This window comes from Ctenopharyngodon idella, chromosome 21 (assembly GCF_019924925.1).
Source record: "Ctenopharyngodon idella isolate HZGC_01 chromosome 21, HZGC01, whole genome shotgun sequence".
NCBI classification, from domain to species: Eukaryota; Metazoa; Chordata; class Actinopteri; order Cypriniformes; family Xenocyprididae; genus Ctenopharyngodon; species Ctenopharyngodon idella.
The window spans coordinates 7135450-7149088 of NC_067240.1; the positions used below are offsets into that span (position 1 = coordinate 7135450).

The 13639-nt window shown below is 35.8% G+C and overlaps 1 protein-coding gene across 18 annotated transcripts in view; it reads right to left on the minus strand.

Annotated features, from left to right (window-relative positions):
- LOC127503397 (E3 ubiquitin-protein ligase NEDD4-like) overlaps positions 1-13639 on the minus strand; it is an 88953-nt gene that overhangs the window by 16770 nt on the left and 58544 nt on the right. For 12 of the 18 annotated variants that reach the window (XM_051877109.1, XM_051877108.1, XM_051877107.1 and 9 more), the window contains 5 exons: positions 13033-13200; positions 8429-8626; positions 5818-5895; positions 2433-2447; positions 551-605 (listed from right to left, as the gene is read on the minus strand). In XM_051877109.1, the coding sequence (XP_051733069.1) occupies positions 551-605; positions 2433-2447; positions 5818-5895; positions 8429-8626; positions 13033-13200 (514 nt within the window). The remainder of the gene's footprint in view (positions 1-550; positions 606-2432; positions 2448-5817; positions 5896-8428; positions 8627-13032; positions 13201-13639) is intronic. The other 6 variants (XM_051877111.1, XM_051877110.1, XM_051877098.1 and 3 more) reach the window with 2 other exon arrangements.

Below are 13639 nucleotides of genomic sequence, written 5' to 3' on the forward strand. Positions count from 1 at the left end.
GGCACTGCACCCAATACTGGACATGGCTAGAGGTCGTTTGTGAATGTGTGTAGCTGACAAACAGAACAGGTGTGTATCGACCGTAGCAGCAGATTCAGCAGGGGTTGAACACACCTGTGTTGTGGAGTGCGACAGGGACGGACACCGAAGGCATATCCGAGTTTAATGATGTATGCGTAAAATGATCTCACAACTCGTGTTACCTTAAACAACTAAATTGTTATTGATCACATAGCACAGAATAAAGAAACAAAATAACAAACAGAAACTTGAGAGCATATCTGTGACTCGAACCTGCTACTGTATGTGCATAACAGAAGGTGAGGTGGGATTATTCTCAACAGTAGACAGCAAATAGGCTGCACTTCAAAGTATATAGTGATGTGTAGATCTTTATCTCATATATATATATATATATATATATATATATATATATATAAAATATATATATATATATATATACACACACACACACACACACAGGTCCGCAATTTATAATCCCCTACTCCAAATGTGTCTAGTTATTCTGTCAACAAATAAGTGTCCTTACTGTGGTCAATGTAAAAGGTTCTTCCATCTGCGTGCACTCGTTCCTCCCACCCAGGCTGTGGAGATTCAGAGAGAGAGAGAAAGTTGAGATGTTAAATGTTAAAACCAGGAGAGACCACCAGTCCTAATAAACCACTCATACACCAACACAACAACTATAACAGATAATGTGACGGGAGGAAGGAATAGAAAGATATGAAGATTCCTCTGTTCAGTGTGGGAGAGCTTCCATGACAGGGTTCCACTGGCATGCAGAAGAGAGCTTGTTTATTCACTCTCGCTCTGACAAACACACACACTCGCATTCACATACTGCCCCTCTTTTGAGAGCGGAGACCCCTGCAAACCAACGCCGATACCAACATCACGGGCAACTGCCAGGCCTGACAAAAATCACAGCCAGGGAGACACATCCAACAATTCATAACCCACAACATCAAGGGAAGCTGTTTAACGACCCACACACGGGATCCGGAGAGGAGACAAGACCTTCGTTCACGACTGAGAGACTGTGAGCCAGCACTGAAGACAGGTGCAACACCATGGCTCTCGTGCTGAAGGGGCATCAACCAAAACTGGTATCGAATGAAGCACAGCATGCACGCGATGGATGGATGAATAGATGGATTAATGCATGAAATGGATGGATGGATGGATGCGATGGATGCACGCAATGGTTGGATGGATGCACGTGATGGTTGGATGGATGGATGGACGCATGCAATGGATGAATGCACACGATGGATGGATGGATGGATGGATGCACATGATAGAGGGATGGATGGATGGATGAACGCGATGGATGGATGGATGGATGGATAGATGGATGGATGTACACGGTGGTTGGATGGATGCACACCATGGAGGGATGGACGCATGCAATGGTTGGATGGATGGACGGATGCACACAATGGATGGATGGACGGATGGACGCACACAATGGATGGATGGATGGATGGTCAACACAACCAGAAAGAGATACATGCAGAGAGAAATATAAAGAAAGAAAAATAGAGACAAACAGTACACAGGAGGAATGACAAAGACAGATGAAGAGAGACAGAAAAAGAACAAACAGAGCTTAATAGAAAGGTTCTTGAAGTAAAAATCCCATTGAAAATCTCAAGGTTAGGGTTAGTAAGTTTAGTAACAACATCTTTCAAAACACCTACTAAGATTTCTGGGATTGTAAAGTGAGTGTAGCTTTTACATTAGCATATACCATCAGTGCAATGGTTCTTATCTGGTGGGTTGCAAACCAAGAACCTTTATTTTGTTGAAAATTCATTTACCACTTAAATTAAAAAAGGTGCTAAATTGATTTAAATATTTTAATTTGATAAAAAAAATTTGAAAGATAATATTTAATTGGCAAATTCCCAGTGAAGTATAACACTATCCACTATCAGAGAAGTTACCAAAGAAATGTTAATCAGGCAGGCTAGCAGAATCTAGGTAATATTAGATATCTGATGTTGTAGCACTAGACAAAAACAGACAATGACAATAAATGTATTAAAAGTACACAAAAACCTAGATTACTTACTTACATTATTCACAATAATTAATGGGATTTACTGAGATCCTGATGATGAAAATGAATGGGAAAAAATACTTCTGGAACCAAGGCCACTAAAAAGTGGGAAGTCAATATTGAGCTCTATAGAGAGAGTGTAAGGACTGATAAAAACAGACCAAAAAAAATCAATACAAGAAAAGCAAATACTGACAAAGACGACTGACAGAAAGAGTGAAAGAGGGAGTAAAACAGAAGGGAAAAACAGACAGTCATCCATGCCAGCAATGAAAAGAAGGGGTGGAGAGGTCGGAGGTCAGAGGGCGGTGGGCAGGCAGGTAAACACGCAGGCAGAGAGAGGACCGACCTCCTCTGGAAGATTCTGCCACAAACAGCATCGAGCGCACCACGTTCCCCCACGCCACCGAAAGACCAGAGAGAAATCACACACACACACACACACACACACACACCACCAGCTTGTGAGACAGCAGCACTACAGTAAATGCAGAAGGAATCATTTATATAGCGTTTAAAAAAGAAAAATCATATACAATATGTGCTAATGTACCATTGTTTTTATTGTTAAATAATTGAAGAACTAAAATTACTAAAACAAATAAAAATACATTTATTAAAAAAAAAATATATATTAAAAAAGTACATAAATTTACTAAAACAAACTAAACTTAAAATGAAAACTAAAAATATAAAAATAAAAGCCAATATAAATTATTAATAAATAGCACATAAATACTGTAATACTAAAATAATTAGCTGATGGACGAAGAGGGAAAAGTATATTCTTAGATATTTGCTATGATATTTAAAATAAAAATCAATGTTTTTAAGCCACAAAAATGCATGTTTCTACATATATTAAATGTACTTTTACTTTATATGCATGTGTATGGAAATTTCAATATTACATGAAAACATGCAGGAAAACACATTTATTAGATAAGTCCCTGCTAGCCCATTAGTTCCTGGCACATATTCCCACTGAAAACCTGAGAAGAGAAGGTGCGATTACCAAACACCAGCATCTAAGTCAGTTTCCAAGGTGAAGAAAAAAAAAAAAAAAAAATCTTTCCAAGGTTTCTTTAAAATCTTATGCAAGATGCATCAACACTTACTTAATGAAAGATGCGTCAAAAAACTAACCGTTCTCAAACATACATAAAAAAGTGAAATGAAAGTGCTCATTGTTGATAATTGTGTGCAACAGAATCACCAGGGATGCATTATTTCCAGAGTTCAAATTCATTTCTATGTTTTTTAATTTATAAATATAAACATTACTTTAAATAAAAATATATATTTTTGCTTTACATCATCAACAGTATTATTTATTATTTAGAATATTTATGAGTTTATTTTGAATGTTTTATTTATTTATTTTTTGCATATTTGCAAAAGGTTCTTATGATAAGCCAGGCTCTGAGGTGAAATCAGACTTGTCGTAAAAATGTGCAGACATGAAACGTAATTTTGCTTCTCATATTTCTATTTTTATTGGCTTAATGTGGGGAACATTTCACCTACAGTGCACAGCATAAATGAGTACACCCCGTCTGAACAAATACAAAAGAAGTATTTTCTTTATGATCACTAATACAATTCATAGAAAGATGGCAAAACTAAAATGTATTAAACATATACATAATAAAAACTGAGAAATATATGTCATTAATAGCCATAAAATAAGTAAATTAGCCAATTGTTTAAATTAAGGATTGCAGAAATGAGTACACCCTAGATTTAATTCAACAAATGTATAATATTCTAGTACTTAGTATGCCCTCCATAATTTTGAATATACTGCTCTGACCCTTCTTGGCACGGAGTGTACAAGTTCATGACAAATTGTCACATCTGTCCTGTTTACCTCCTAGATGATGAGCTCCTTACATGCCCTGATCTTTAATGGGGAGTGTTGCTCAACTCGTCTCTACAGAATCCTCCACAGGCGCTCAAGAGTGTTAAGACTGAGTGCAATACATGTCCACAGAAGGTTTTTCACCTTGGGAGAATGCATATCCTCATTATCATGTTGAAAAAATGCCCAACAATGCAGGGAATGAGGAAAGGGTAACATCTTCTGTTTCAAGTTTGTGTATTAAATTACACAGTGGTGTGGAAATTCATGACAGCATTGATAAAGGACAACTCCCTCACACCTTCAGCACTAATACATCCCTATATAAGAGCTTTACTACCACTGAACTTTACTGTGGGAACCAGGCACTTCTCACTGTACTCCTCCTCTAGCAACACCATAACATTTTGGATGCTGTTAGATCCAAAATGATTGATTTGGTCTCATGAGACCAGAGTATTGATTCCCAGAATCTATATTTTGTAAATATGGGCTTTGGAAATGGCTAACTGACTTTATTGTGCTTTGGCTACAGTAGGCAGTTCCAGTGAGAATAACAACCATGCATGTCATTTCTGCAGGCGGCATCTTACACTGTGAGATAAACAGTCACTCTTTTCATAGCTTTTGCTGGCTCTGAGACACTCGCTTGGTATTTCTCCTGCTCTTTGTCTAGCAAAAAAATCCCTCATCACTTAATGAAAGTTTAAAATGAAGGCCTGATTATTTCAGGGGCCTTGTCACAAGTCCATTGTTTTTGAATTTCTGTGTTACTTTTGCTATATTTTCACACTTAAAACAATGATTTGGTAATCCTCTTGTATCACTGTCCTCTTTTGTGCTAAGAAATAAGTCTCCTGACAGTTCTCTCCCAAGTGGTTCCATTGTTGTCAGCATTAAGTCTGAGAATGATTCAGTGAGCTATATAACACTTTTAATTGTCAAGAAATTACTTCTCTTTAAATGTTTTGGTTCAACATACTTACCTGTTGATCAAACATTGCCTTAAACTTACACCAGAAAATTTTTATTTCGTTTTATTTAGTAACTTTTAGGAGGGTGTACTCATTTTTGCTACACAACATTTTATCACCTTGATAAGAAAATCTTATTTTCCTGAATAATTTTGACATGCTTCTTTGGTAATTGATGAAGCAGACTTGCTGGAACATTATATCTCTAAAGAACCCTAACATGTCTTCTAAGTAATTGAGTAATTGCTGACTTTCAGAAGTTTTCAGAGGGGGTGTACTCGTTTATGCTGTGCACTGTATAGTGCCTCGGAGTTCTGAAGAAAAAAAACATAACTTCGCTACACAAGTCACAACAGCTGCTTTCTTTAGTAAATGCTTTGTGTCTGATTTGAATCTTGCATATCACTGTTATTGTGAGTAATGTTGCAGTTCCTTATAAAGTTACCAGCCAACTCACGAGCATTGCATTGACTTGCCAAAGGCAATTTTGGCGCCTGTCGAGGCCAGACTTTAGGGCTGTTCTTGGACAAGTTGCATTATAGGTAAACAAAAAAGAAATTAACTCAGATGAGCTAATCCACTGTCAGATTTTTGTAGCATTGTTCTGTGTGTCAATGTTAAATAACTAGGCTTGAGAATGTAGTTTATCAACAAAGAAATCCATGAAACACCACAGCCAAATTCCTGTTGTTGTGTCATTCGTTGCAGCTGTTTTGTCAGACTTAATCCTATTTTTTGCTTTGCAGATTGAATTAGTTTCGCGATTCTTGTGTGATATGGCTGTTGTTTTCATGATCGTGCATTGCCGAGCTACAAACAAGGACACACGTCGGGCGAGGCTGTTGAAAGAGCTTGGAATTGTGGGTAATAATGCTCAACACCACTCTTTTTATACTCACAGGAAGTGGGCCGAGGTCGCCAGGGTCTAGGGATGCTTTTGTCCTCATGTGAACGGGATACTTTAAGCGTGGATCTTCCTGAAAAGAGAGAAAGAGAAAAGAGAGAGAGGTTGACACATGCTCAGATTTCCCCAGAAGGTTTTATCCTCATTTAACAGCAAATTGCATTCTGCTGCCAAAATGCAGTTCTTCAGAGAATAAGAAAGTAATACTGGAATGATTGTGTTTTTTTTTTCACGTCTCCATGGGGAGATTATGCAGTAATTACACACAGTGAAAATTTTAGTCTTCTCTGTGGACATTTAAAACCTCTAGCAAATTTAATAAAGACATACTTTGTAAATCACCATGTACTATTTTAAACAATCATGAAAAAAAAACCCAAAAAAAAAACGTAACGCCTGGAATAGAAAATCGATTTGTTTTCATTTTAAAACTGTCTAATTACAAAGAACCTCCTTAGAGGATGCAATACATCTGACACAGAAATGGACAAAGGCAAGTCTGTGCTGGGGGAAATTAGGGCGCTGAAGAAAGGCTGCAGTTCCTCTGCCAGACACCAGGTGGCACACTGATTCTGAGTGGATCACGCATGCATCACCCAGGGCCTCCCTCCAGATACTGTATGGGGCACTGAAGTGTGCAATTGTGAGCAAGCCTGTGTGTGTGTGTGTGTGTGTGTGAGTGTGTGTGTGTGCGTGTGTCTATGAAAGTCTGTGTTTCCCAAATACCTTTCTTACATCTTAACGCAGGTAAATGAAAAACATAAAAAAAAAACTAAAAAAAAACAGATCTCTATTTTAAACATAAATGCATATGCAAATGCATATCGATAAAACAGCAACCCTTAAATATAATAGAAAAAATAATAAATATAATAACAACAATAATAAATTAGCTGTTTGTATTAAGGACTGATTATTGACATGCTATTACAGTTTTTAATATTTTGAATTAGATTTTATTTTTACAGCAGTTTTTATTTCAATTTTATTTAAAGTTTTAGTTGTTTTGTTGCATTTCTGTCATTTTTATTAGTTTTTTTAATGTCTATATAGTTTTTATTAAAGGGGACCTACAGGGGACCTATAATGACCCTACAATGTAAAAGTCTCTGGTGTTTCCGGAATGTGTCTGTGAAGTTTCAGCTCAAAATACCCCCACAGATCATTTATTATAGCTTGTCAAATTTACCCATTTTTGTGTGTGAGCAAAAACAAGCCGTTTTTGTGCGTGTCCCTTTAAATGTAAATGAGTTGCTGCTCCCGGCCCCCTTTCCAAAAGAGGGTGGAGCTTTAACAGCTTGTTCTTTGGTTGCTCAACAACAACAAAGCTGGAGAATCTCACGCAGCCAAAATGACAATTGTCAGTAACAGTGTTCAGCCTTACATTGTTCAAACCGGAGTCGGACACTGATGGAGAGACTCAGGAAGAAGTTAAAACTTTTAGAACGCAACTGTAGAAGAAGCTCACTGTAGTCCCTACCAGCCGTTTATTGTATGTTTATTGTCCTTAAAAAGAGATTTCTGTAAAAGAAAATATCTCCCTTTAAATTGAACTTTGAGCGTCGTAACTTTGCAGATGATGTTTATGCTCAAACAGCAACAATACACACAAACTATCGTTAAAAAAAATGTAAGTATATATTTTATTTCAGTTAATGTTTATTTTATTTTAAGTAATGAACATGCTTTTTATGGTTTTATTTTACGAAAATAACCCTGACTGAAGACTAATAATGTTTTGCAAATTATACACATTAATAAAAGTTTAATAATATGACATACTGCATGGTAATATAAGAATCACAATTTTTTAAGTAATATTTATATTTCATTTAAGAAATAAAACTATAATAATGATATATGAGATTATAATAAGAATCATGAATAAAATAATATTCATGCTTCATTATGCATGGACAATAACAACAACAGCAGCAGCAGCAACAATATAAAATAATAATTATTAATAAACTGTTAAGCTAAAAATGCTACACAGTTCTCAGAAAACACTGCAGCTGCAAGCAGACAATGCAGGTGGATAGAGTCTGACGGTCATGAAAATGAGTCAACCAGTCAAGCTACAGGTCAAACTGCTGATGGTATTTGTATCGTAGTAAACAAATACTTAATGATGCAATATAAATAGATACATAAATGATCACAGCTGTGCATAAACCATAGTTGCGTCAGCAAATGAAACTGTAGCTCTGTTCCAAAACATAAAGTGCTGTCATGCTCCAACAACTCAACAAAATATAGTGCACTTATGACTGCAACAGAGTTTGCAATTACCATGCTACTTAAATAACAGCATGATAGTAGAAATAAAAATAAATAGCACACAAATACTGTGCAGAACAGTACACTGACAACATTTAATCTCTCTTCACTCGTGGCCATCTTGCATCTGTTTCCTCAGAGCTCATCACAACACATTCTGGGATTTCTTTTAATGTAGCCAATGTAGTATGTCTGGATTACATTCATACTACACACAATCATACTTTATAGAATATACTTTTATTTATTCAAAATAAGCACCTACTCAAGAGAGTATGCCACTAACTTGCCAAGGTTTGGAACAGATTAGTGAGTCTTTGTCTTACCCATGTGGTGGTTCTGCTGTTGTGGTCAATGAAGAACGGCCGTCCATTTGGCGCTATTCTCATTTCCCATCCAGGGGGCAGGAAGCTCTGGTTTGCTTTATGCTGGGATTTTGGTGAGCTGTAGGGAGAAGGCTGTGGGGACTGAGGGTTGGAAAACGTGTCCTTTACGGCTCGCCGTATTGGGGCATTATTGGCTCCCTGCAACAGGAAGCAAAGTCATCGTTTATCAGACTCCATTATTTAGTTCTTTCATCTTTTGTGTATCATTAATTAGACTTTTTGTGTGTTCAAGAAACACTTTTACGAATGGGAGATGTCAAAAAAAATGAAAAAGAGACGCACACTGTTATTTAATCCTGCTAAAATTTTAATTAGTGCACAACTCAGAGGATTTCACCTCCATTTCACCTCTGTCTTTCTCTCCCTCTCGCTTTTTTTCTCAAAAACAAACGTTCCCCTTTCAACACTTTAATTAAAATTCACATGGCCCTGTGTGACCCTGATCATTTATAAATACAAAACCATATTTCTTTCTGTAAACTTTCAAACCTTTGTGAAATGTTTACCCAATTTTCCACAGATCTTCTTACTTCAGATGTGGAAAATTTACCACCTGTCTTGTGATTTGTCATAATTGTTTATCTAAATGAATTCTGGGTATTCTTTCCTTCTAAAAGTTAATCTAACAATGGAAATAAGATGAGATCAAGCAACATAACTGTGTTTTCAGAGTGTTTATAACGCTAGAACACGAACTACAATGTATTTTGATAGGCTTGGTAGTTAATTCAAAGAAATGCAACTTAAAATGGGATATTTTTTACATTACTTTTAAAGCTTATCGCTTTAGTGAAACTTTTTATATTCTTCTTCACAAACATCTATTAAAAAAAAAAATAGAAACAGCCCTTCCACAAGTCTACAGCATCATAAATAATATTATATTTTATATATTATTATAATATTATCATAAATAAATATATTATTGTATATTACATAAAATTACATAAAACTAGCCATGTCAGAAAGCAGCACTGGGATTTTAATCGGTTCCACACCAGACATGCCTTTTTTGTCAGCTACCATGTTTTTTGCACGGAAGTGTGTAGCTGTAATTAGCAATAATTGCTATGAGAGTGAACATAAGACCCTTATTCCCCATCCCCAACATTTGCAGATTAGCTACAAGAGCTATTGTTTATTCCATTAGCAAAGTCATTCTTCACAGCGGAGGCCATTAGCTCTGGTTGAGGTCTATATTGACAGATAAGATTGTTTGCCATTTTCAAAGTAATATTCCGTATTAAATTACAATTGGAGCTCTATCAACAGTATATATGGCCTGTTGCCGATTAGCACTGGAAATAATTTTGGATTCAGTTTGTAAAAATAAATATATATAATATATTTGTAAAAAAATATAATAAATATAATATAAATAAATAAAATATAGTACTATAATGTTTTTATTTATTATTATAGTGATCAAAATTATTTCCAGTGCTCGACAAAATGCGACATATAATATTTATAGAGCTTAAATTGAAATTTAAAATATTTATTTATTTTTTTTTTCGTAATATGTAAAACCATTTATTATATTATATTATATTATATTATATTATAAGAATAGCCTAGTACAACACAAGATTTTTTTCAGGAGCACTAGAATTACTTGCTTGCCTTATCTGTTCAAAGCTATACCCACTAAGATAAATAATGTTTTATGGCTATACTTGCTAATATAACACAACATAACATATTGCCATAACATTGTTCTGTATTAAAGATTTTGCTAGGTATACTATACACAGACATATTTCAGAGCAATGGACTATAAAAGCAAAATAAGAAGCAGGTTTAAGGTCAGACATGGATTTAGAGGCACAGAACAGAAGGAAACTATGAAGTCATGGCTGTTTGAGAGGTTAAACTTCTTTTTGGCAATGGTGACACTTTGGCGCGTTTCACGATAAGCAAACGGACAGCTGCCCCTACCCCCAGCTTTAGGTAGCGTCAACCGATACGAATTTACAAAGCGGGGGTAGAAAACAGCCCTGTTCCCTCTACGCACACGTAAATGGTGATGGGTATATTAAAACTTGATACAAACAACAGCTGCTCAATTCAACTTTGTGATTCAGCACGAATAAGGACTAAACTTCTGAAAGCCTGTGGGAAGATTAAAAATACATCCAAAGATGTTTTACTCTTTATTCAAAGTCTTCAAAGATTTTTTTGCATTGTGAAAAGTCCCTTTCTGGGGGGCATTAATAAATAAACAAATTTAATAAAAATTCTGACAGTAAATACTACAATAAATACAGAAAGAAGCTTCATGTGTAAATTGACAGTATATTTATCAGGTTCAGTTGAAAGAATCAGCTCGTTCATGAATCGGACATCACCATCACTTCTTCAGTTAGAAATAATGAGGAACGTTATATTTTTATGAAAAGTAGTGTAGTAAAAAGTATGATATCATGCTTTGGAATGTAATGAAGTATAAGTAAAAGTTTCCAAAATAAAAATACTCTGATAAAGTACAGATACTTGAAAAATGTATAACAAGGTTAAAATATTTTGTTATTGTCCAACACTGCAAAAATTTAACCTTTAACTGAAATAAAATTACCTAATTTTCAAGAAAGTCTGGCTGTTTGGACTTAGCATTAAGGTTTCCTTGGCATTCAGTCTTAGAAACAATTCATAAAACAAATAAATAACAAAAAAGAGTTTGCTGGCAGCCGTAACAGAATGAGATGATGACTGATAATGGCACTAAGCAGAAATAATAGGATTATTTTTTTCTTTTACCATGAATCGAAGTGAATTAAATTACCCTGAATTGAAAGGTCTGGAGCAGATGGGTCAGGAAATTGTCTCTCTTTCATATTAAAACTGAACCATGCTTAATACAAAAGCTACGACTAATCATTTGCCTCAGCTGGTCATACCTAAAAGAAGCCAGTGGCAGTGTGCAAAGAAGGTAATTCTGATTTCCTATCTCAACCAACTGTGTGTGGCTGTGGACATCATGATTACATTACACTGCACAGTCGCAATGGAAATAAAACAGCTGAGAAACCCAAATCCAAAATGAACACTTGTCTAGCACCAAATGTAACGAAAACATTAGCAATCAAGTGCACAAATGACACTTATGCAAGTGAAGTTTCAAATCAAAGATAAACACCAGAAAACCAATGTTGAGACTCGAACTTAGTGGAAACAACTTTTACCTCAGAAGTTTATCTAGAAGGAATCTTTTTCTTCAGAACTCCATGTGTCAACGTGTAATAAAATTCCTCACATTAAGCCACCAAAGTGAAAATATGAGGAGCAAAATTATAATGTGCATGAGGTAAAAAACACAATGACCTGCACTGTTTGTTGCTAATTTGCAAGAAAAAGCAAAGTAAAATATGCCATGTACAAATGTCAAAACAAAATAAAATGAGAAATATTCAATGACAAATAATTGTTTTTGAAAGAAATTCATATTTTGTATTCAGCAAGGATGCATGAAATTAATCAAAATTGAAAAGTAGCGACACTTTTTATATTAAAAAAAAATTCTATTTCAAATAAATTCAGTTCTTTTGAAATTTCTATTCAAAGAATCCTGAAAAAAGTATCATATTTTCCACAAAAATATTAAGCAATCACAGCTGTTTCCAAATTTGATAATAAGAAAGGTTTCTTTTTCATCACCAAATCAGCGTATTAGAATGATTTCTGAAGGATCATGTGACACTGAAGACTGAAAATTCAGTCCTATCACAGGAATTCCATTTTAAATTTATTATTATAGGAAACAGCCATTTTAAATTGTAATAATATTTCACAATATTACTGTTTTACTGTATGTTTGATTAAACAAATGCAGCCTTGCTGAGCACTAGGGTTGTCAAAAGTATTCATAAACACCTCTGATTGGCCAATGTGTTCATGCGCTCATCAGATATGTCTGTGATTGGCTACAATGATCAACACTTCAAAAACATGTTGTATTGTTGTCATTAATGCCGCTCTTCATCAAGTGCTTACACAGATACACACAGAAGCATTTAAAAGCAGGCGTCAGGGGACCTGCTTTCAAACGCTCCCGCTTTCAAATTCAAACACTTCCGTGTGCTTCTAAACGCTCTGGTGTGCTGATCATTGTAGCCAATCACAGACATATCTGATTAGCATGTGAACACAAAGGCCAATCAGAGGTGTTTACGAATCCGCTTAACATCGCTCAAAGCATCACATTTTTAAAATTTCAGTACCGACTTGGTATCGAATACGGTACATTTGACAACACTACTAAGCACAAAAGACTTCTTTCAAAAACATTTAAAAAAACTTACCAATCCCAAACTGTTAAAAAGACAGTGTAAATAATATAAATGAAAAATAAGTAGTACATGGAATAATTGCACGGTGTTTGTGTAACACGTGACAAAAACTTTGTATAAAAACATTGGTTAAGAACAGCCAAGACAGTTTGAGAAGAATCAAACGTATGCTAGATGGACTGGAACCTGGAGGAAGGGAAAAGTAAAAGGAAAGAAGAAATTGAGGGGCGAAACAGAGGGACTGGCGGATGTTCTCACCTCTAGTGGGGAAGAGAGAGTGACCGTGGGGGAACTGAGGCTACGGGGTCTGCGCACTTGTGGTTCGCTTAGATGGCCGCTGGAGGAGGAAGGGGTGGAAGCGGGGGGCGTGGCTGCTGTAGCGCCCCCTTCTGCCGCAGCTGAGGTACTGGCTCCATCTTCAGTGTGCTGTTGGGCAAAGAGAAGGGTTAGCTAGCTAGCCACCACAAGGTCTGGTCCATGGGCGCACCATCCAAGAACGAGCCTAGCTGGAGTGCATTCAAGGTTTACAAGAGGTCCTGAATGGAGAGCAAGGTCTAAAATGCTATATTAGGAAATGAAGGCTAATTAAACTGATTAAATCATCTCTAACTGTAAGGTTTAACTTGATTGTAGGGACAAACATAGTCTGTCGGGTTTATAAATGGCTGTAATATTTTAAGGTAGTTAAAAGATTGGAGAGCAGTTAAAGAGGACCTATTTTGCTTTTTTACATTTCCAACTTTCTTTAGTGTGTAATGTTGCTGTTTGAGCATGAAAAATGTCTGCAAAGTTACAAAGCACAAAGTCCGTTCCAAAGGGAGTTATTCTCTATATCAGTAAGCGCTGTTTCTGAACTCCCTGAAAC